The sequence below is a fragment of the Podarcis liolepis genome (genome assembly GCF_965112155.1).
Source record: "Podarcis liolepis genome assembly, chromosome: 8".
Taxonomy (NCBI): domain Eukaryota; kingdom Metazoa; phylum Chordata; class Lepidosauria; order Squamata; family Lacertidae; genus Podarcis; species Podarcis liolepis.
The window spans coordinates 7458263-7482496 of record NC_139560.1 but is presented as its reverse complement, the minus strand read 5'-3'; the positions used below and the strand labels follow the sequence as shown (position 1 = coordinate 7482496).

Sequence of the window (24234 nt, the reverse complement as noted above, 5' to 3'; positions counted from 1 at the left end):
TTTGAGTTCTGTGTCTGCTCTTTTCTTCCTTCTCTAACGCCTACTTCCTATGAAGTTTGTTATCCAGATCTATTTCAAAATCTTCTGGTGCTTCAGTTTCCTCTTTTGATTTCTGATTACTTTTGTTGCTGACTAGCTCATCAGCGGCTGTTCCGGCTACAACTGTAGCTTGTGTTTCTTGGGGGCCAGTACATTTTATCGACTATCCCATGATGGATGATTACGAGGTAAGCACTCTTAAACAAAAGCTCCCTTTTAATTGCTTCCCCATTTGCTTTTACCTGATGCTGATTTAGGTCCCTGTTTGCTGATACTGTGGCAATTTCTCTCTGCATGCTTTCATGAGTTAGGCTTGAGACTGAATTTAAGATGTATAGCAGCTTGTAAAAGAGGAAACAGATAGGCTGGCTGTTCATTTCAGCTATTTCCACTACCACACACTGTAAAAACAAACAACTTTGTCATAACCATTAACCAAATGAGGTTAAGGGGATAAGCATGCAAAGCTAATGTGTAATAGAAATATGTATTTCTAGATACATAGAATCAAAGAGTTTTAGAGTTGGAAAGGACCCTGAGGGTAATCTGTTCTCCTCTCTCTCTCCTCTCAGTCTTCAGGTGCCCAGAACTGGACACAGGACTCCATGTTTGATCAGACCAAGGTAAAATATTGCGGTTCTATTGCTTCCCTTGTTTGGGACACTATAGTTCTGTAGTCTAGAATAGCTTTTTTTGCTGCTACATCACACGGTTGACTCGTAAAGCTTTTGGTCTACTGCAGGCTTCCTCAACATCAACCCTCCAGATGTTTTGAGACTACAGTTCCCATAATCCCTGACCACTGGTCCTGTTAGCTAGGGATCATGAGAGTTGTATGCCAAAAACATTTGGAGGGCTGAGGTTGAGGAAACCTGGTCTACTAAGACCTCTAGATCCTTTTGCATGTACTACTGGCAAATATAAGTTCTCCAACTTATATTTATGCAGTTGGTGGTTTCTGCCTGACATTCGTACCTATTCCAATTCATTTGTTGGTTCTCCAATCTGTGAAGATCATCTTAAATGCATCATACATACACTATGCTGTTATACAATGTTCAGCAATGTTATTTGTTGAAAAATGATATTTGATTTGTAAAATTGCAAAGTATTTTTTTAAATTAAACTACATTGTTTTTGCATTATACCCCCTCCCCTTCACCTCTTTGCTCATTTGGTCAGTTGTTATTAACATCTATTCTCTTAAACCTAAAGTACTCTCTGTAACTGGGTTGTAATTGTGATTTTATTTAGATATCAGAAAATGTTTCTAGCATTCAGTATAAAGAAGGTGTATTTTACGTGGGGTAAGTGCATTTTTAAAATAATTTCATGTTCAGGATAAGCTCTGTATCCATTCACTTCACTTAAAGTGAAGTGAATGGATACAGTGAATGTAGGTGTGACAAAGCATCTTATTCTCTTCATAAGGATTGGTTTCCCAATCCTTGATCATCTTGGTTGCCCTCCTTTGCACATGTTCCAGCCTGTCAAAATCCTTCTTAAATTGGGGTGCCCAAAATTGGACACAGTATTCCAGGTGTAGTCCAACCAAGACAGAATAGAGTCGTAGTATTATTTCCCTCAATCTGTCCAGTATACTTCCGTTGATGCAGCCTAGAATAGTGTTAGCTATTTCCTAATTTGCTATTCAACCTCAACATTTTACCTACTTTGTGTCAATATTTACTCAATAGTTGTAAAAATGGAAAAGCTACCAGACAGTTTGAAGGTTCCAGGAAAATGTGTACTGCCATAGCTACACAGGTATTGATCTAGACAAGAAGAAAGTGGTATTATCTCTTTGCTGCTTAGATTGATCACTGATTGGGTCATGCTGACTTTAGAGTTAATGAAGGTGAACCTAGACATCATATCAGGTACTGAGATCCTTTTATCTCTTTCAGGGAATTATATTTTGAGGAAATACATGATAGAAATGTAATCCAAAGCATTGCCAACAGCATAATTATCATCATCTGCATGTTGGGCTTCCTGGGGAATGGAATGGTCATCCGGCTTCTGGGCTTCCACATTAAGAGGAATCCTTTCACCACCTACATCCTGAACCTCTCCATCGCTGACTTTGGTGTCCTTGCAGCTCTCCTGACTATTATTTTGCCTGTTGTAACTTTCTATGAGAAATCTCATGTTGCTATTTTGATTAGAAAAGTATTATTTGAACTATTTTTCTTCATGTATTCTGTGGGCCAGTTTCTACTGACCGCCATCAGCATCGACAGGTCTGTGGCTGTCCTCTTCCCACTTTGGCATCGATGCCACCGACCAGCACGTTTATCCACCATTATTTGTGCCCTGATATGGACCCTCTCTTTCCTGCTCTCAGGCATTCACCTTACTCTCCTACTGACTCAGAGCTTTCCAAACTCTAACCTAGTGTACCAGCTTATTGTAAATGCCCTCATTTGCACTCCTCTGATGATCACCTCCACTCTGGTACTGGCCCTCAAAGTCTGCTGCAAATCAGAGCAGAAGCAACGCGGGAAGCTGCTCACCACCATTTTGCTTGCACTTCTTTTCTTCCTCATCTTTGCTTTCCCACTAAATGCCATTTACACTGCCATCTATTTTAATGAGAACAATGTGATTCTAATGGAGGTTGGTTTTGTGTGTGCCTCTCTGAATAGTAGTGTCAACCCGCTGATCTATTTCCTAGTTGGGAGGAGGCAGAAGAAGGGCCAGTCCAGGGTCTCCATGAAAGCTGCACTCCAGAGGATTTTCAAGGATGAGGAAGAATCTGCCTCCAAAACTGAAAACTCGGTTATGATAGCAACTTAATGCCTTAAGGGACGACTGGCCAATCCTTTCTTATCATAAGCACAATAATGTACAGAGGGTAGTCTTTGGTGTGAAATCATTTCTCCGCTGCAATTTAAATAAATCTTTCATTTTTATTGTACTTTGCATCTGACTCCAGTCCTTACTGAACAGCACACAACAACTCACTATTGAAGGTCACAGTCCATCACATTTTTGCTGCATGGGTATACTCATGTGTAGGCAACTTGTTAGTAGCTTCCATCCATTTAGCAGAGTTTCTGGGAAGCAGTAGTCAGCAATTGAAGCTACACTTTGAGAAGAAACACAGACACCATAACACTCAGTCAAGTGAATTATTTATTGACTGGTCATAAACACTTCACGGTTATATGCTATAATCGGTTAAATGCTATAATCGGTTAAATGCTATAATCATTATAGCAATAGCTGTAATGGCATACTTAAGTTTCAGTCCTTCTTTCTTTTAAGCAATGATGGAGGCAAACACAATCTATCGGCAGTCATGAAGCAGCAGTTTGGTCAGTCGTCTAGTTCTCCTTTTATTGGCACTTCCAGCTGAAGCTGTGTATGCTCAGAGTGTCTCTCCCACTTATATACGACGGTTCTGGAATCTTCTCCCTGTTTGTGGATGAATAACTCCCTTACACTCACTGAAGCAAGCTGTTTTCAGGCCACCCCCACATATCGCAAACAGCCTATATGGCAAGATTTGTCAAATCTTACAGTGCAGTGGACCTCTGGCTGAACCAGGAGTAGAGCCACGTTGAGCTATGTTGCTGTAGCCTAAAGTCCATCTATTCCAAATTTGCTGATTCCAACAGGCCTTGGAGGAGGGAGAAAGGTTGTTTTCTGCTGCTCCAGAGAAGCGGACATGGAGCAATGGATCCAAACTACAAGAAAGAAGAACTTCCTGACAGCAAGAGCTGTTCGACAGTGGAATTTGCTGCCAAGGAGTGTGGTGGAGTCTCCTTCTTTGGAGGTCTTTAAGCAGAGGCTTGACAACCATATGTCAGGAGTGCTCTGATGGTGTTTCCTACTTGGCAGGGGGTTGGACTCGATGGCCCTTGTGGTCTCTTCCAACTCTATGATTCTATGATTCTATGATTAGAATGATGCTGTAAGTATATCAACCCCAGGGCTGCTGAGTGTTAGCCACTATCTCCAAAAGTCTATGGAAAAATCTGTTTTTAGCTTATATCTAAGCGACATCAGTGCAGGGAGCAGCAGAATTTCAAGTGGCTGGGTCACTATCATAACACAAAAAACCACAAGTGCCATTATCCAGATAAAGGACCCAGCCAGAGATTTCAGATTGTAATACAGTGGTAACTTAGTTTACAAACACCTAGGGTTACAAACACTTCGGGTTACAGACTCCACTAACCTGGAAGTAGTACCTCGGGTTAAGAAATTTACCTCAGGATGAGAACAGAAATCACGTGGCGGCAGCAGAGTGGCAGCAGTAGGCCCCATTAGCTAAAGTGGTACCTCAGGTTAGGAATGGGTTCAGGTTAAGAACGTTTCAGGTTAAGAATGGATCTCCAGAACGAATTAAGTTCATAAGCAGAGGTACCACTGTATCTACTATTTGTGAGGGGGATAAACCATATTGTTGATTCTGCACTCCGATACACACCGCAAAACACATGCAGTTACAAGACAAGTGCTCTGGACAACACAATGCTAGTTTTTGAAGAGATTTGGTCATGGCAACTATGCACAGAAATCAGCAGATTAATTGGTGAGATACTTCCTGTGGGTGAAAGCTGATTATGAAACATATGTAACAAACTTCATATCAAGGAAACGTCTTGAAAAACACAAACTTTTGCAGAAACTGAATCTTCAGTAAAAAAGGAGAGGGGGGGGCTTCCTCAAGGGAAAATCTCTCAGCAAAATGAGGAAGAACCTTTGCAAAAGAAAAATCAACAACATCACACCATCTTTAAGACTTGGTGTATAAAACTCAAAATATCGCTTAGATGTTTTGTATGAAAGGACTACCCCAACATTTTCTTCGAATGTTCATTTCAGATGAAATTTGATGGAATTCCTACACCTGGACTTGCCACTATGAACACTTCCCTACATGCCTCTGAACATATATCATATGTAACAAGTGGCTAATCAATCAAACTAGTTAGCCATAGTCATTTTGGGGGCCAGGGGGATTAGAGATGATAGACCACCTCCTATCCCATGGTTACTTACTCTACTTTGTTATCCATGAGGAAAGAAAGGGTTATAGACAGATGGGGAGGTGTCATGGCCCCAGGCACACAATTTTGAGAGTGTGTGAACCAGGTGCCCCAACACAGGTGCCATCTTCCATGGGGATTCCTGTTCTGCCCAGGCATGTTCTGGCAGGCCCTGTCCCCAGCTTCCTGTCCTCCCCTGCCTGCCGCCGGGGGTCTCCTCACTTGGTGCATTGATGCGGCGAGTGAGGCGAGAAAGGGGCGACCCACAGCAGCACAACCTGGCATCAAGCACAGTAAATATTAAAAGCTAAATTCTTCTTTCTCTAACACCTACTTCCTGTGTTAATGCTGGAACATTAGCAGGATATGTTGCAAAATTAGCTGGTGATTCAGTTTCCTCTTTCGTTTTCCACTTAATTATTTTGCTAACTAGCTTATTATGTGTTGGAGGCTGTTCTAGCTACAACTGTAGCTTGTGTTTCTTGGGGGACCAGTACATTTTATGGGCTATTCCATGATGGATGATTACAAGGTAAGCACTCTTAAACAAAAGCTCCCTTTTAGTTGCTTACATGATGCTGATTTAGGTCCCTGTTTGCTGATACTGTGGCAATTTCTCTCTGCATGTTTTCATGAGTTAGGGTGGGGCTTGACACTTATAGCAGCTTGTAGAAGAGAAACAGGGAGGTTGGCTGTCCAGTTCAGCCATTTACACTCCCAAACATTCTAAAACGCTAAAACCAAACAAGGTTAAGCAGGGAAGTATTTGAGGATAATGTGTAAAGAAATATATATATTCCAGATATATAGAATCATAGAATTGTAGAGTTGGAAGGGGCCCCAGAGGTCTTCTGGTCCAACCACCTGCAGTCTAGATTTTCATCCAACCTCTGCTTAAAAACCTCCAAGGTTAACAATAATAATTCATTATTTGTACCCCGCCCAGCTGGCTGGGTTTCCCCAGCCACTCTGGGAGGCTTCCAGCAAAGATTAAAAATACATTAAAATGTCACACATTAAAAACTTCCCTGAACAGGGCTGCCTTCAGATGTCTTCTAAATGTCAGGTAGTTGTTTATCTCTTTGACATCTGATGGGAGGGCGTTCCACAGGGAGGGCGCCACTACCTGGTTCCCTGTTACCTCGCTTCTCACAGTGAGGTAACCACCAGAAGGCCCTCGGTGCTGGACCTCAGTGTCCGGACAGAACAATGTGGGTGGAGACACTCCTTCAGGTATAGCAGCTCTTCTTGTCAGAAAGTTCTTCCTGATAGTTAGTTGGAATCTCCTTTCTTGAAACTTGAATCCATTGGGTCATGGCCTGACTCTGGAGCAGGAGAAATCAAGTTGGATCCATCATTCATGTAACAGCCCTTTAATATAACAAGGGCGCTGTACTAGATAACCCTTGGGGTCTCATCCAACTCTACAGTTCTATGATTCCCTTTCTCCTCTCTCTCTTCTCTCAGTCTCCTCTGCCCCTGGCTAAACATGCCCAACTCCCTCACCTGTTCCTCATAAGGCTTGGTTTCCAGACCCCTGATTATCTTGGTCTCTCTCTCTCTCTCTCTCTCTCTCTCTCTCTCTCTCTCACACACACACACACACACACACACACACACCCTGCACATATTCCAGCTTTTCAACATAATTCTTAAATTGTGGCACCCAGAACTGGACACAGTATTCCAGGTGTGGTTTGACCAAGGCAGAATAGAATGGAACTATTACTTCCCTTGATTAGGAACTATACAGTTTCTAGGCTGTTGATGCAGCCTAGAAAGCAGTTGCTTTTTCCTGCTACACCACATGGCTGACGTGTGAAGCTTTTGGTCTACTAAGACCCCTAGATCCTTTTCAAATGTAATAGTGGAAAGACAGGTTTCCCTCATCTTATATATGTGCAACTGGTTTCTCCTACCTAAGTGTAGAACCTGAAACTGGTCCCTATTGAAATTCATTTTGTTTGGGTCCAGTTCTACAATCTGTTAAGGTCATATTGAATGCACCATAAGAGTATCTCATGCACTGTGCTATTATATAATGTTCACCAATGTTACCTCCTTTGATTCAGTACGTATATTTGGTTTGTGAAATTGCAACGCATTTTATTAAAATTAAACTACCTTATATTTGCATTCTTTCTTTTCCTTGACCTCTTTGCTCAGTTGCTATAAACAACTAATCTGTTAAACCAAAAGTAGCCTCTGTAACTGGATTCTAATTGTAATTTTATTTTCTCTTACATAAATCCTCTTTTTCAAAAAAAAATATGAGAAGAATATATCTATACGACTGTGGTAAGTGCACATAAAAAAGTAATATCATGTTCAGTATTAGCACTGTATACATTAACTTCAACACACCTAAGAATGAAGATGTGGTACAGCATATGTGATTAATACAGGACCATAACTTCATCTTATAGTCTGCATATGGGATAGGTAAACATTTCCATTTTGGGTTCTCTCAGTTTCTCACATTTTGAATTCTCTACATTTCTGCAACAATTTGGATTAAAAAGAAATAACTTCATGTAATATTAAAAAAAATATGTTAGTGTGACTTTCTTTTTTAAAAAATGTAATGTTTGTGCTGTTTTGAAGAATGAACACACTTGAACAAGCATATTGCCATAATACATGCATTTTTTGTAAACACTTTGGTTGGAGAACTGCATCCAAAAATGTGGGTAAATTTGAATTTCAAAGAAAATGTTGTTTTGCATATTGGCTCAGGAAGTTTAAATTAGATAATGTCTAAGTAAAATGCAAGGAGATTCAAATCCCCCCCCCCCAACGACTAGTTCTGCAATTATGAAAAGCATCATTGCAACATTAAATCAGATTAACTTGATCATTCAGTTGGATTAACATAATCCAACAATTTTGGATTGAAGAAAAAATGGTGCTTTCTCTTTATTTGGAAATGTCTTTGAATTTGTAGTTTTCCAGGAAAACCTCTAGGAAAAATGTCTCCCCTGTTATGAGAATCATTTCCTAACTGATAATGTTTGGGTATGATATTGCCATGCTTTGAAACTCAAAGTTCCCTTATTCTGTGATAAGATATCAACTTATTTGTTTCAAAAATTGAAAAGCTATTGGCAGGATTTAAATAAACATTTACAACTTTATTTACAGAGAACAAGGAATACAATTAGTGATAACAGAACATTATGTATAAACAGCAGAATGTAACATTTGGTGTAATAAACCAGAAGTGGAACTTGGGGGAAGTCAACAGGGAGGGGGAAACTAGAAAATGGATGTTAAATGATGTCATTGAATATTTCTTACTAGAAAAGAAAACCAATAACAATTATTTTTTAAAAAAATTGAAAAGCTACCAACCAGCTTATTTTGAAGACTCACGAAAAGTGTGTAGTGCCTTAGCTACACAGGTGTTGAACTAGACAAGAAGAAAATCAAATTATCTCTTTGCAATTGGATAATCCTAACTTTTGAAGATAGTTGATGCTATAGTTAGTGTATATCCAAAAAAGATTTCCTGTTATCTCTTCCAGGATAGAGTATGAAGAGCCAAATCAGTCTTCTGAAGATTCAGATGATGGCTCCACTGTTTCATTGAAGTTAACCCAAAGCATTGCCAACAGTGCCTTTATCATCATCTGCATCTTTGGCTTCCTGGGAAATGGAATGGTCATCCGGCTTCTGGGCTTCCACATTAAGAGGAATCCTTTCACCACCTACATCCTGAACCTCTCCATCGCTGACTTTGGTGTCCTTGCAGCTCTCCTGACTATTATTTTGCCTGTTGTAACTTTCTATGAGAAATCTCATGTTGCTGTTTTGTTTAGAAAAGTATTATATGAACTATTTTTCTTCACGTATTCTGCGGGCCAGTTTCTACTGACCGCCATCAGCATCGACAGGTCTGTGGCTGTCCTCTTCCCACTTTGGCATCGATGCCACCGACCGGCACGTTTATCCACCATTATTTGTGCCTTGATATGGACCCTCTCTTTACTGCTCTCAGGTGTTCACCTTACTCTCCTACTGACTCAGAGCTTTCCAAACTCTAACCTAGTGTACCAGCTTATTGTAAATGCCCTCATTTGCACTCCTCTGATGGTCACCTCCACTCTGATACTGGCCCTCAAAGTCTGTTGCAAATCAGAGCAGAAGCAACGCGGGAAGCTGCTCACCACCATTTTGCTTACACTTCTTTTCTTCCTCATCTTTGCTTTCCCACTAAATGCCATTTACACTGCCATCTATTTTAATGACAACAATGTGATTCTAATGGAAGTTGGTTTTGTGTGTGCCTCCCTGAATAGTAGTGTCAACCCGCTGATCTATTTCCTAGTTGGGAGGAGGCAGAAAAAGGGCCAGTCCAGGGTCTCCATGAAAGCTGCACTCCAGAGGATTTTCAAGGATGAGGAGGACTGTGTGGAACAGTCAGAGTCCAGAACTGAAAACTCAGTTTTGGAAGAGTCGAAGTCTGGAACAGAAAACTCAATTACGATGGCTCCCTTGAAGGCTTAAGACAAGAAATGTCAACTTCTGTATTACAGTGGTACCTCTGGTTATGAACTTAATTTGATCTGGAGGTCCATTCTTAAGCTGAAACCATTCTTATCCTGAAGCGCTCTTTCGCTAATGGGGCCTCCCGCTGCATGCACGCCTCCAGCGAGCGCTTTCCGTTCGCATCCTGGGGCAAAGTTCACAACCAGGAGCAGCTACTTCTGGGTTTGCAGAGTTCGTAACCTGAAGCGTTCATAACCAGAAGCGTTTGTAACCAGAGGTACCACTGTATCATGATCAACATGATGTATTGACAATAATCTGTTGTCTGAATGTCTTCTTGTAATGTCTTTCTTTCTATTGTCGAAAGCAGGAGTTTCACTTTAGGAGTTCTGCATTTTAATGTTTGCTTTGGAAAGAGCACTACTGTGAAGATGGAGCTTGGATGGAAAATATGTGTGAGCATAGATTTCTTCAACCCTATATTGTCCAATGGGTCGGGCTTCTCTCTCCATGAACAACTGCCATAATGTTTTTTGCAGTTGCAGCCAACCCAGAAGCAACTTTAGTCCTCATTGCTTAAAACTGTGGATCTAGTAGACTTATTTTAAGTCGCATGATTCAAATTGATTAATTTTTTGTTGTATCTATTTCAACAATACCAAAGTTTGAGAGTCTGTAGCACGAATGTTATAAAGATATGATAATCTGTTGTGGAACAACCCCATTGCAGAAGATAACAATAGTTACTCGGACCTTATTGCCAGTTGCAAAGGGGGTCCTGTAGCAATTCGAGCTTCAGGGCCCCCAAAATGTAGATCCACCACTGATAGCCACCACCATAACTAAAGCCCCTTGCTCATGCTGACTGTGGTGGCAGCCATGGGGCACATCAGGAACTTATTTCTTCTGGTCTCTTCCAGGGAAGAGTTTTTTTATATGGACATTGAGTTGCCGGCTTCCTTGAAGTTAACCACAAGCATTGTCAACAACATCACTATCATTATCTGCATGTTTGGCTTCCTGGGGAATGGAAGAGTCATCCACCTTCTGGGCTTCCACATTGAGAAGAATCCTTTCACCACCTGCATTCTGAACCTCTCCATAGATGACTTTGGTGTCTTTACATCTCTCCTCAGTATTATTTTGCCTGTTGTAATTCTCTATGGGGAATTCTATTCTGTTTATGTGAATAAAATATTATTATTTGAACTATTTTTCTTCACATATTCTGTTGGCCAGCTTCTACTGACAGCCATCAGCAATGATACGTCTGTGGCTGTTCTCTTCCCACTTTGGCAATGCTACAGTCCAACACATTTATTCACCATTATCTGTTTCCTTTTTTCTGGAATTCACTTTACCCTTTCTAAATGCTCCTATTGCTCTATCCCAGCATCTGCCAATCTAGCAGTTCAAAAGCAAATAAATAAATAAAAAGGTACCACTGCAGCAAAAAGGTAAATGACATTTCTGTGGGCTCTGGCCCTCGTCACAGTGTTCTGTTGCAGCAGAAAATGTTTAGTCATGCTGGGCACATGTCCCAGAAAGCTGTCTGTGGACAAACAGTGACTCCCTTATCCTGCAAAGCGAGATGAATGCCGCACCCCATAGCCACTTTTGACTGGACTTAACTGTCCAGGGATCCTTTACCTTTACCTCTACATATTGTCCATAGAATGAGATTTAGACTAGGAGTTCCGAGTTGAATTATTTCCTTTGGAAAGAGGAACCCTTTCCAAAGGAAACAGATTTATGCATGAGCACAAACTTCTCCACCCCTATAAAATCTAAAGGGTTGTGCTAAATCTTCTTTCTCAGTGCCTCCCCCACTATAATGTTGACTGGAGTTCCGGCCCATAGACAGCTGTGGGACATCATGGCATGACATAGCCACCACCATAACTACAGCCCCTTGCTCATGCTGCCTGAGGTGGCAACCATATGGCAGGCACAAGCTTGCTCTAGGCTAAACCACTTGCAGCTACATAGTGATCAGGCCCGATCCCAACTAGTGTTGACTATAGTGTGAGTTCAGAATCCACCAGGTCCCTTTGTATCTCAGCTCATTTCTGTCTCCAGGAAGCCTGGGAAGCCCTCTGGATAATAGTTCTACCCACTATTATATTGCCAGGCACAAAAGGAAGCTCTTTGCCAATGGGGGGGACTATAGGGTCACTCCTTGGGCAGGGCCAGTGGACCAGAGGCTTGGAATGCACCCCAAGAACCTCAATCTGAATTAAATCACTCAGTAGGAAGAATACAGAAGGCCATCAAAATGCAAGCAGAAATTCCCCAATGGCAGACCTCTTCAACACATATCAGGTCCTAAGGAAGTTTATGGATGAGGCTCTACTCTACTACTACTACTACTACTACTACTACTACTACTACTACTCTACAATGCCTCTGCATGGAGTCTGCTTCAAACAGCTTTTGTGCAGTGGTAGATTGAGTGGTACAACCTCACACAAAGATGCCACTAAAGTTCATGTCTTCTACTAAAGAATCAGATGGCAAAAAAAAAAAATATTTGGAGATCCGGGGTGTCTCAATGCATATTAGACCAAAAAATGGAGTGGAAAGGAAGCAAACATTGGTGAAAGACACTGTGGATTATGAAAGACCTTTGATGTTTTATTGTATTTTTAATATTCTGTTGGGAGCCACCCAGAGTGGCTGGGGAAACCCAGCAAGATGGGTGGGGTATAAATAAATTATTATTATTATTATTATTATTATTATTATTATTATTATTATTAAAGCCTGAATGTCTTTCTTGGACACACAAATATCACTTTTCCTGCTTTAAGCATCTCCCTCTTTCACTTTTTGAAAAATCATCCTGATCAGTTTGGGTTGATGGGTTTTGGGTTTTCCCTCAGATGTTTTGATATTTCCCAAAATCCATTTTATTTTTATTTTCTGTTTATTCCTGTGTAAGACTCCAACTTCACTACAATTTTAGACACATTCATCTTTTTTTTTCCTTTTTTTAACCTGAATTCATTTTCCATTTGGAGCCCTCTGAGCCTCATGCATTCCGTACACTTTTCCAAACTCTCTCCCTGAGTCCACAGGATCCTGTTCAGCAGATCCCTCCTTGATCCTTAGGCTGAGCTGCTATGTACTTTGGAATTAAGTAAGCTTTGAACTAATTAGATTGGAAGATGCAGTTTAGAACAGGGATTTGTGTTATTGATAGCTGCTTGGTCTCTACTTAAAAAACAACCACCACCTATCAATTATTTCTTTTAGTTATAGCACAATCCCACCCCCACCTCCCATTCTGGGGGATTTGCAACTACTGCTGCTGAACAGGGTTTGTATAATAATATTTTATTAGAGTTTTTCAAAAATTTAACATCAACAAAAATAAACAGAAATCAGAAAAAGCAAACAACAAACATCCAAACAAATAAACAATAAGAACAACAACAACGACAACAACAACAAAGAACAAAAAGAAAAAAGAAAAAAAATACAAAGATAAAAAAGCATAAAAAGAACACTTTTTTATATTAATAACTTTCAAAACCTTATTCTCTTTACTTCCACCCGCCTTCCCTTCTTGTATTCTACTTTAAAAGTTTGATCAGCAAGATCGTTCATTATTCGTTTTAAACCTTTATCCCTCCCTTTTCAATCTTATTTATCTTAGCCGCTAGAACCCCTTCATTTCATTTTCAGAGCCTTCAACATTCATAAATTTTACAATATTTTTGTAGATAAACTTTAAACTTCTTCCAATCCTCTTCCATCTGCTCCTCTCCTTGATCTCGGATTCTGCCGGTCATCTCTGCCAGTTCCATATAGTCTATCACTTGTGTCTGCCACTCTTCCAAGGTGGGTAGATCTTGCGTCTTCCAATGCTTTGCAATAAGTATTCTTGCTGCTGCTGTAGCATACATGAAAAAAGTTCTATCCTTCTTTGGCACCAATTGGCCGACTATGCCCAGGAGAAAGGCATCTGGTTTCTTCAAAAAAGTATACTTAAATACCTTTTTCAGTTCATTATAGATCATTTCCCAGAACGCCTTAATCCTTGGGCACGTCCACCAAAGGTGAAAGAATGTTCCTTCAGTTTCTTTACATTTCCAACATTTATTATCAGGCAAATGATAGATTTTTGCAAGCTTGACTGGTGTCATGTACCACCTGTAAATCATTTTCATGATATTTTCTCTTAAGGCATTACACGCCGTAAATTTCATACCGGTGGTCCACAACCGTTCCCAGTCAGCAAACATAATATTATGACCAATGTCTTGTGCCCATTTTATCATAGCGGATTTAACCGTTTCCTCCTCCGTATTCCATTTCAACAACAAATCGTACATTCTCGACAGTATCTTAGCATTGGGTTCTAACAATTCTGTTTCTAACTTTGATTTTTCCACCTGGAAACCATTTTTTTTGTCCAAGTTATAGGCCTCTCTTATTTGAAAATAATGTAACCAGTCCTGCACCTTATCTTTAAGTTTCTCATAACTCTGCAATTTCAACCTGTCACCTTCTTGTTCCAAGATCTCCGAGTATCTTGGCCATTTAGATTCCATATTTAACTTTTTCAAGGCTTTGGCCTCCATTGGCGACAGCCACCTGGGGGTCTTACTTTCCAGCAAGTCTTTGTATCTCATCCAGACATTAAATAGTGCTTTTCTAACAATATGGTTTCTGAAACCTTTATGAACTTTAACCTTGTCATACCACAGATATGCATGCCACCCAAAAGCATTGTCGAATCCCTCTAAATCCAATATGTCGGTGTTCTCAAGAAGTAGCCATTCCTTCATCCAGCAAAAAGCTGCTGCTTCATAGTATAACTTAAAGTCTGGCAGGGCAAACCCCCCTCTGCTCTTAGTATCAGTAAGAATTTTGAATTTTATTCTGGGCTTTTTGCCCTGCCAGACAAATCTGGAAATTTCTTTTTGCCACCTCTTGAAACAATCCATCTTGTCTATAATTTGTAACGTCTGAAACAGAAATAACATTCTTGGCAATACATTCATTTTAATAACCGCAATTCTCCCTAACAAGGAAAGCTTCAAATTAGTCCAAATTTCAAGATCTTTTTTCACTTCTGACCAACACTTCTCATAGTTGTCTTTAAATAAGTTAACATTTTTTGAGGTCATGTTCACCCCAAGGTACTTCACTTTTTTAACCAGTAATAAACCTGTTTCCCTCTGAAACTCTTCCTTCTCAATTGGTGTCATGTTCTTCTCCAACACCTTTGTTTTTAATTTGTTCAATTTAAAACCTGCCACCTGACCAAATTCTTCTATTATTTTCAACGCTCTATTAGTACTAGGGATTGGCTCCTTTAGTGTTAGTACTAGGTCATCTGCATACGCTTTAAGTTTATATTGTTTAGCTCCGACCCGTATACCCTGGATCTGCTGGTCCCTTCTAATCATATTCAGCAAGACCTCCAAGACAGAAATAAAAAGCAGCGGGGAAATTGGGCAGCCTTGTCGTGTCCCTTTCTCTATCCTGACTTCTTCTGTAACTGCATTGTTCACTATTAATTTTGCCTTTTGTTCTGAGTAGATCGCACCTATACCATTTCCAAACCTTTCTCCCACCCCCATCCCTTGTAGGTTTTTCCTCATAAAGCTCCAAGAGATATTGTCAAAGGCTTTCTCCGCATCAATAAATATCAAAACAGCTTTTGTGTTTATATCCGCTTGCAATTTTTCCAAAATATCGATCAAGTTTCTTGTATTATTTGACATATATCTACTTGGAAGAAAGCCTGCTTGGTCTTTATGTATCATCCCATTTAAGACTTTTTTCAATCTTTTAGCCAAAATATCAGCAAAAATTTTGTAATCCACATTAAGTAGGGATATGGGGCGGTAGTTCTTCAGTTGCGTCTTTTCAGTCTCATTTTTCGGTATTAGTGTGATAAATGCCTCTTTCCACGATTCCGGCGCTCTCTTCCCCTCCATAATTTCATTACAAACCTCCGTTAATGGTTGAATTAAAAAATCTTTCAAGATTTTGTAATACTTGGAGGATAGTCCATCTGGGCCTGGAGACTTGCCTAGCTGTAAATTTTTTATGGCGCCTTCAACCTCTTGTTCAGAAATTCTCTCATTCAAAATTAATTTATTCTCTTGAGATATTTTTTGTAATCCATTTATTTCTAAAAATTTCTCAATCTTTGCCTCATTCTGTGGCCCTTGTGCATACAATTGTTTGAAGTATCTCTGGAAACAGTCTTTAATTTCCTTTGGGTTTTGTATATTCCTCCCATTTACTTCAAGGTTAGTCACAGTATTTAGTTTTTGTCTTTTCTTCAGCTGCCAAGCTAACAATTTTCCACACTTATTAGCCGACTCAAATGTTTTTTGTCTCATCTGTTTAATTTTCCATTCTATGTCCTGATTGACCAATTTTGAATATTGTGCTTGGTATGATTTAATTTCTCGCAAAATCTCCTGTGACTTTGGTTTAGATCTTAGTCTCTTCTCTCCTTCTTTAATTTTTTCTAGAATCTTTCCTTTTCTCTCCTCTTGAAGTCTTCTCTTTATGGCATTTTGTTGAATCAGAAAACCTCTCATTACAGCTTTACTTGCGTCCCAGATTCCTCTCTTTTCCACCGTAGTCTGCAAATTTATTTCAAAATAGTCTTTTATAGTTTTTTTGGGCCTTTTTAATAATTTCTGGATCTCTAAACAAGGCATCATTCATTCTCCATCTGAAGGAACCAATCGGTGTTAATTTCATTTCCATTCTCACTGGGTTGTGGTCGGAGCAAGTTTTTGGACAGATTTCCACCTTTCGAATCTTAGGTGCCATCCCTCTTGTAATCCAGATCTGGTCAATTCGAGTCCAGGTCATGTGGGTTTCAGAGAAAAAAGTCCCCTCTCTGCCTATGGGGTTTTTAGTTCTCCAAATGTCAATCAAGTCCATGTTGTCTGTCATTTCAAAGAAAGTCTTTGGTAGTCTTCCATCTTTAGTAATTAACTGTCTTTCAGATTTATCCATATGTGTCGACACCACACCATTCATGTCTCCCATCAAAATAATGTTTTGGTCCATGTAATCCAACAGCGTCTCATGCAGCTTCTTGTAAAATTCTGATTTCCCTTCATTTGGTGCGTAGACTCCAATTATTAATATTTTCTCTCCTTGATATTGTATTTCAATTGCTACAAATCGCCCATGTTCATCTTTAAGGAGAAATTTTAGTGATAATTTCTCTTTTGCATATATCACAACTCCTCTCTTTTTGACTTTATCTGATGAGATGAATTCTTGACCTAATTGTTTATTTATCAATAGTTTTCTATGGAGTCTTGTTATATGTATTTCTTGTAAACAGATCAGATCTAATTGTTCATTTTTTAAGATATGAAAGATTCTTTTCCTTTTACTAGGGGAATTCAAACCTCTAATGTTCCAGGTTAAGATCTGCAGAGACATGTTGTAATCACAATCGGGTTCCTCCAACCGCTCCTAAAAGTTGCTCTTGTTCTGGCGGTTGTTTCTCTTTCTCAAGTTGGTCCAACCCCAAGGGGTGCCTTCCCAAGTCAGGTGATCTCAGGCCTGGTAGTTCTGGTACTTTTGTTCTGGCCTCTTTTCGCAGGTCCTCACCGAAGTCTCTCAAGAAGCTCACTTTATCTTCCTTGGATCTTATCTTTATTTTCTTTTGTTTAAATGAAAACGAAAGGCCTTGTGGAAATTCCCACCTGAACGGGATGTTGCTCTTCCTTAACAGGCCTACCAGGTCTGCGTAGTTAGCTCTGAGGTCCAATAGATATTTTGGGATATCCTTAAAGATCTCAATTCTGACACCTTCTATCACGAGTGCTTTCTGATAATGGGGATTCAAAATTTTATCTCTTTCTTCCCTTGATCTTAACGAAATTAGGCAGTCTCTTGCTCTATTTTTCCTTTTTACTCTTCCCAATCGGAAAGCACTCACTATCTTAAATTCTTCCTTCTGCGGATCCAAGTCCCAGTATTCTTCCAATTCCGATGTAAGAAATTCAATTAGTTCCCCTTCTTCTGATTCTGGGACCGCTCTTATTCTCAAATTAGTCTGTTTCTCTTTAAGTTCAATCAAGGCGAATTGTTCCTTATAGTCATCCAATCTTCTATTTATTGGCGGTATCTTCTCCTCCACCGCCAAAACTCTCTCTTTTGCTTCCTCTGCTGTTTTCTTTGTCTCCTTAGATTCCTGCAGCAACTTGTCAATAGCCTGGGTATTAATGTTCACTTTCTGTCCCACATCATTCACCTTCTGTCCAAGATCTTTAATAGTTGAGGTGTTTAAATCAATCTTGGCTGTCAAGTCTTGTATTGCCGACAGGATCTTATCCAGTGTAGCTGGATCCGTTCCTGCTCCTTCTGTAACTTGAATGACAGGAAGTCCCACAACAGATGCTCTTCTGTATGATTGTTGTTGCTGTGCCTGTAATTGCTGTTGTTGTCTAGTTTTGGCCCTAGTCGCCTTCTCTTGAGCCTTCTCAGACGCTTTATCTTGTTGTTTATCCTGATCCATTACTCAGCCACTGGGATTCAAGGTCGTTCACACAGTTCGCAGCGCTCCCAGGCTTGTCTTTAAACAACCAGAAAAATGACAGCTGCAGTGGAAAATCCCCAGCAATGTCACAAAGTTCCTCTAGGGGAGCAGAGTAGCAAAATGTTTCAAGATGAAGATCATGCAACAATAAACTTCCCAAATGCTGTACAAATAGTATCAATTATGAACTTAAAAGTATCCTTTTTAAAAAGTTGCCAGTCTCTTACAGTCTCTTACAGAGAATCCACAGTATAAATCATAGTGTCCATAGAAACGGTGCATTCAAAATGACCTTAAGTTATTTAAGCAGTCCGAAATCAGGTATTTAAATGATGATTTCCCCCCCCCCTTTCCCAACTTATAGGGGGGGGGTCGGTTTGCCAGGCAATGAAGTTTAGCTCTTTGCAAACAGTCAGTTTTTACAGTTCAAAGCTTCTTTGTCCCTTGCTTTCAAGTATTTACAGGATCGGCAAAGCAGGCTTCCTGTTTACACTTTGCCGATTTCAGTCCAAATTTCTTAACAGCGTCCAAGATCAAAGTCAAAGTCAAATTTAAAACTCCTTTGTATCAGTTCTTATTCTTTGGTCTTTTCCAAGTTCCCCAATTCTTACTCACGGATAGATGTTTCGGTTCAAATTTTCACAGGAAAAAGGTCAGCGCTCTCCGGTAACTGCTGTGCAGCTTCGCTCCGTAGAAGTAGCGATCGACTCACAACACAGCGCAGATCCCCGCTTCTTTGACAGTTCGGGGGTGCGCAAAACGTGTCCGCTGAGTCCCACGGCCCCAAGCTTCTCCCGCTTGCGGGTTTTTTAAGGGTCCTCCGCTTTCGCTGCCGCGGTGGACCCGATTTCTACAGAGCTCTCCCTCCCGTTCAGAGGGAATCCGCCATTACCGTTGGCGCCGCTGAACAGGGTTTGGATCTATTGAAATTTGACATTATTATTATTATTATTATTATTATTATTATTATTATTATTATTAATACCCCGCCCATCTGGCTGGGCTTCCCCAGCCACTCTGGGCGGCTTCCAAAAGAATATTAAAATACTAAAATACATCAAACATAAAAGCTTCCTGAAACAGGGCTGCCTTCAGATGTCTTCTAAAAGCCTGGTAGTTGTTGTTCTCTTTGACATCTGGTGGGAGGGTGTTCCACAGGGAAGGTGCCACTACCGAGAAGGCCCTCTGCCTGGTTCCCTGTAACTTGGCTTCTTGCAGTGAGGGAACTGCCAGAAGGCCCTCGGTGCTGGACCTCAGTGTCCGGGTAGAACGATGGGGGTGGAGACGCTCCACAAGCTTAAATTACACCGATTTCCTTCAGGCCATCTTGTGCATAGGTTTGCTTCATTAGTCAATAAGCAGCACTACTCCTGCTCCTCCTCCTCCTCCATAGAAGTATACAGGCAAACTGCATAAACCCTGATCAGATTAGAAACCATAGGAAGGATACTGAGAAAGCAAATGGCACATGAGTGACAAGGATACTACTACTACTGCTACAACTACTACTACTAATAATAATAATAATTTATTATTTCTACCCCGCCACTCTGGGCGGCTCCCAACAGAATATTAAAAACACAATAAAACATCAAACATGAAAAACTTCCCTAAACAGGGTTGCCTTCAGATGTCTTCTAAAAGTCAGATAGTTGTTTATTTCCTTGACATCTGATGGGAGGGTGTTCCACAGGGCGGGCACCACCACTGAGAAGGCCCTCTGCCTGGTTCCCTGTAACCTCACTTCTCGCAGGGAGGGAACCAGCAGAAGGCCCTCAGAGCTGGACCTCAGTGTACGGGCAGAACGATGTACGTGGAGATGTTCCTTCAGGTATGCTGGGCAGAGGATGATGAGTGGAGAAGATGTCAGGCCTAGGGAGCTGGTATGAGTTTTCATTTCATTTCACTTTTAATTTGTATACCACTTTTCTATATTCCTATACACGGGAAAGTTTACAAGCTGAAGAAACAACAAAATAGACAGCAAATCTATCACACACCTAATAATAATCTGATCCAATATAGAACATCATAATAAAAACATAACTTTAAAATAAACAACCTACACCAAATATAGCAATATTCAATAATCCATTTGAATATAATAGTAAACTTCAAAATTAAATATCAGCAAATAATAATTAAACAGTTTACACTACTACCAAGAAGGCCCTCTGCCTAGTTCCCTGTAGCTTCACTTCTTGCAGTGAGGGAACAGCCTGGAATTGTTGTCATTTATTAATTTATATGCCACCCAATGCCCAGATTAGTTTTGCATTTAAAAAGCAAAATAAGAAGCCCATAGAACGCATTATCCAACTAAATGGAATAAAGTAAAAATAGATGTATATGCCCCTTAATTCCCGTATTAGCTTCTAAGCAAATTGTAAGTGTAAAATCCAATGAGGCAAACATTTTTGAAAATCAACATCCGTAATTAAAATATGCATTGAGTTCCGCAGAAAAACTGGATCTGTGGAAGCTTTTCCAGAAGCGAATATTGCATTTGGTTATCGCTTATGTCTTCCCCACAGCATAGCTTACAAGGGGGGATTTAAGAAGTCATCATCATTGAATCTGTCATGGCTGGAGGATTCTGATCGTCCGTGCAATCAGCTTTGTCACTAAATACTCTTTCCAGCACTACCTTCAAGGGTTCTCTGGGTCGATGTTTCTTTCCCCTTCCAATTAGGAAGTAAAGGAATGGATTAACACTGCTGTTGATAATAGCACATGTCATACATATTAGTGGTTCCCATAACATGCTTTGAATGTCAATCAGTTGAAAAGCTAGAAGGGTCATCAGCGCACTGAATGGTACACCAAAAATAAAGAAGAAAAGAAGAGCAAGGAAGAGGGCTGTGTAGAACTTTCCTCGTGGGCGTCGATGTAAACTGGAGCAGACCTTGGTGAAAAGGACCACAGTACAGATGACTACAACAATTGGGCAAAATACAGAGTTGATCATGGAAATTACTTGAAAAGTTATGGTAGATTGTATTTGAAAGAAATCAGTTCCGAAGAATAGACTGGACATTGTCCATATTAATGCACAAACAATTGCAGACACGTGTTCTGGACGGTGGCATCTGTACCAGATTGGGAGGACAACCAAGAGACACTTCTCAACACTGATGGCTGTCAGGAGATATCCGCTCGTGGTATATGTGTAAAAAAGCAGCTCTTGTGATATGGAGTCTAGGGAATTAGGATCACTTTTAGTCAAAGAGAAAGAGAAAACTACCGCAGAAACAAGGACACAAGCATCAGCAACAGCCAAGTTCAAGATGTAGGTGGTGATGGGGTTCTTCTTAAGAATAAAGCAGAGATAATAGATGACGATTGCATTCCCCACCAGACCACATATAAATATTATAAGGATGATGAGAATACCAAAGAGCAGTAGGCAGTCTATGAAGGAAGAAAACTCAGATTCAAAATCATCTGGGAATGTTGAAGGGCTGAATTTTCCAGAGATCCCATCAGTGGTGTGTGTTAAAATAAGTGATACTGCTGTGCTCAGCTCTGTCATGATGAAATCTCTTCCTTTGGATTCTACCTGATTTTTCCTTTACCTACACAACTGCTGCAAGCAGAAAGGATGAAGATCAGAAGAAATCACCACTAAAGAGCAGTTAAAACACATACCTAATGCATAGCAATATATCTTTTTCCTTAACTGAAGTTTCTCCACGCATACTCTCCAGGGCTTATCCCAAGGCAGTCACTCATAACCCCATTTATGTCTGCTGACTCAAACCATAATTAAGAACTATTTGGGAGGAATAACAAAATAACATTACACATGAACATAACATATTTAGAACAAAATATATTCAAAGCCCTGAATTGTACATTGTGGCTTATGAATCTGAGGAAAATAAGAAGATCAATTTTTTTGTGAAAATGAAAACCACATTTGGGTGATTTTCCATGATGTTTTTAACATTTCAAACTGTTTCAAGTTCATTGCATACACTGCCTTGAGCAGTCACATAAAAAGGTAAACATTTGTTTTTTAAAAAATATTAAAAATAACACTCCCGAATACTTTCTGAATAATATCTATAGATGGCTTCCTAAGCATGTCTACTCAGAAGTAAGTTTCCATTAACAAGTTCTACTTAACTTGGTGGGAACTTACTTTGCATAGTAAGTGCACTTAGGACACTAAAGCATAATATCCCAGTCTACTTATGGAAGTCTCATTGAACTAAACAAGACTTAATTTGCAAGTAAGTGGCAATTTGCAAAGCTTATAACTTTTTTTAAAAAAAGTAGCACTGGAAAGAGATTAAGTTTTTGACAATACTCACCTGCTGAAGCTTCAAGAAGAATTAAAAGGGTTGGGTGAAGCAAAGATGAGGCACAACTTTCCAAATGCATATGAATTTGACTTCTGGTTACACAATCTTCGCTTACCCCTCCTCTAAGATGCTATCTAGGCCAACTGTTGAGACTGTTTATCAGACTGCAACCCAAGGGAAGCATGTAGGACAGAAGAGAACTTGTGGACACGTTTCGAGATAGTACGATTTGAAGCAAGCCTTCCCCAATCTGGTGCCCTCCAGATGTTTTGGACTACAACTCCCATCTGGCTGTGCCGGATGGGACTGTTGGGAGTTGTAGTACAAAACATGGTGGTCACCAAGTTGGAAAAACAAAGTAATAGAAAAGATTATAAAGTAAGGATCTTAATTATGGGTTGGGGGGTTGTTCTTTTAATGGAAATTATCTAACTTCATCTGCCATTATATTTGATTTGATGGTCAAACTACTCAGGAAACAATGCCTTTGGAGACCTGGAAACTACAACTAATCCAGAATGTGGCAGAATGGGGACCTGATGATATACGAAGCATGCTATGGATTGGGACTCTGTGGCAGCTTTTTCTTCAAAAGAAAAGTATTATCAAAAACTAAATGATACAGTAATTTGTATCTGTGCATACTAAAAGTATCTATGTCAAAAAACAGTATTCAATATATATAGCACCTTTTAAATTAATCCATAAAGCTGGATTGATTAAGCCAAGCCAATACAATGTTTTCTTTACATAAGCATTGTGTTTCAAGATTGTGAATGGGGAGTAGTGATGTACAAGTCTGGTATGCAGGCCTGGCCTGTCTCCAAAGGATGTTACCAAAATACCTTTTATTCCCATTTCAACAAGTTCAGTTGGAGTAGGGAAAATCAGGTATACTGTAGGGCCTGTTCTAATGTCACTGGAACCAGCAGAAGTGGGGATATTTCTCACAGTTCTCTCATGCAATGCAATCCTAATCACATTTCATGGGGAGACTCCTTTACGAGTGTGCTTAGAATTGCAGGTTATAGTTAACTCCACTGGAGAGTTTTGTTCTCTAACCTGGAGAGTCTGTTCATGTGAGAAATTGCTGTGTTCACCTTTTTATTGGGAAAAGACACACACTGAAGTTCAAATCACAGTAATGTCCCAGAATATGCCAACTTCTTCTCATTTCTGGCAAGGACCTCATAATTGTCTCTGGCCAGGCATATAGTTTACATATGCAAAATGACTTCACATTAGCTTAATAGGTATTAGTTGGAAGAGAGGAGGCACTGTACAAGCTATCAGCTCCCTAAACATTCATCTGTTGGCTTTTTTTGCCAAACATGTGCTGCTCCCCAAGCATGTAGGTTTGTGGCACTGCAGTTTTGTGCTGGCAGACATTCAGTCAGACCCCAACTCTTCAGTCAGTTCAGTCGTTTACTGACAGCTCCAAAACATTAAGGCAATTTCACTATATATAGACTTCCCCTGGATCCCTAGTAGAAGGTACAGGCTTCAAATGCAAAGCAAGTACAACTCACAGCATACATACAGCACAGAATTCAGTATTAATTTGCGAAGCAAGCAGGCAATGTACAGCCCCCTCTTAACAGACCTAAGAATGACCACATCCTTGGTCAGTTACCTGGTCACAGTGACCTACTTGGCTAGTTGCCAGGTCAGCGTTCTTCAGACACTAATCACAAGACCTGCCGGTGAAAGATAAGGGAAGCATGTGCACCAGATGGGCAGGGTATAAATAAATTATTATTATTATTATTATTATTATTATTATTATTATTATTATTATTACAGCAATTAAAGGAATCTCAACACCATCCTCTGATCAGCTTTCTGACCATAAGGCATGCTCACTGAA

At 40.0% G+C, this 24234-nt stretch overlaps 2 protein-coding genes across 9 annotated transcripts in view; one reads left to right on the top strand and one right to left on the bottom strand.

The window, feature by feature from the left end:
* The window catches only part of LOC310713116 (mas-related G-protein coupled receptor member H-like), a 35666-nt gene extending 24930 nt beyond the window's left edge, over window positions 1-10736 (top strand). For 2 of the 8 annotated variants that reach the window (XM_083516916.1, XM_083516915.1), the window contains 3 exons: window positions 612-662; window positions 1294-1346; window positions 8564-10736. In XM_083516916.1, coding sequence (XP_083373042.1) covers window positions 612-662; window positions 1294-1346; window positions 8564-9545 — 1086 coding nt within the window. In that variant the 3' untranslated portion in view covers window positions 9546-10736. Of the gene's footprint in view, window positions 1-93; window positions 229-611; window positions 663-1293; window positions 1347-1946; window positions 2888-5528; window positions 5572-7312; window positions 7338-8563 lie in introns of those variants that run through there. The other 6 variants (XM_083516914.1, XM_083516919.1, XM_083516918.1 and 3 more) reach the window with 6 other exon arrangements.
* Window positions 10737-20068: 9332 nt separating this feature from the next.
* On the bottom strand, window positions 20069-21592 carry LOC310712969 (mas-related G-protein coupled receptor member H-like; the record flags this gene model as incomplete). The annotated part of the gene is made up of 1 exon (XM_083516405.1): window positions 20069-21592. One exon carries the CDS (start codon window positions 21590-21592, stop codon window positions 20615-20617), a length of 978 nt encoding a protein of 325 aa, XP_083372531.1. The 3' UTR covers window positions 20069-20614.
* Window positions 21593-24234: the final 2642 nt, after the last annotated feature.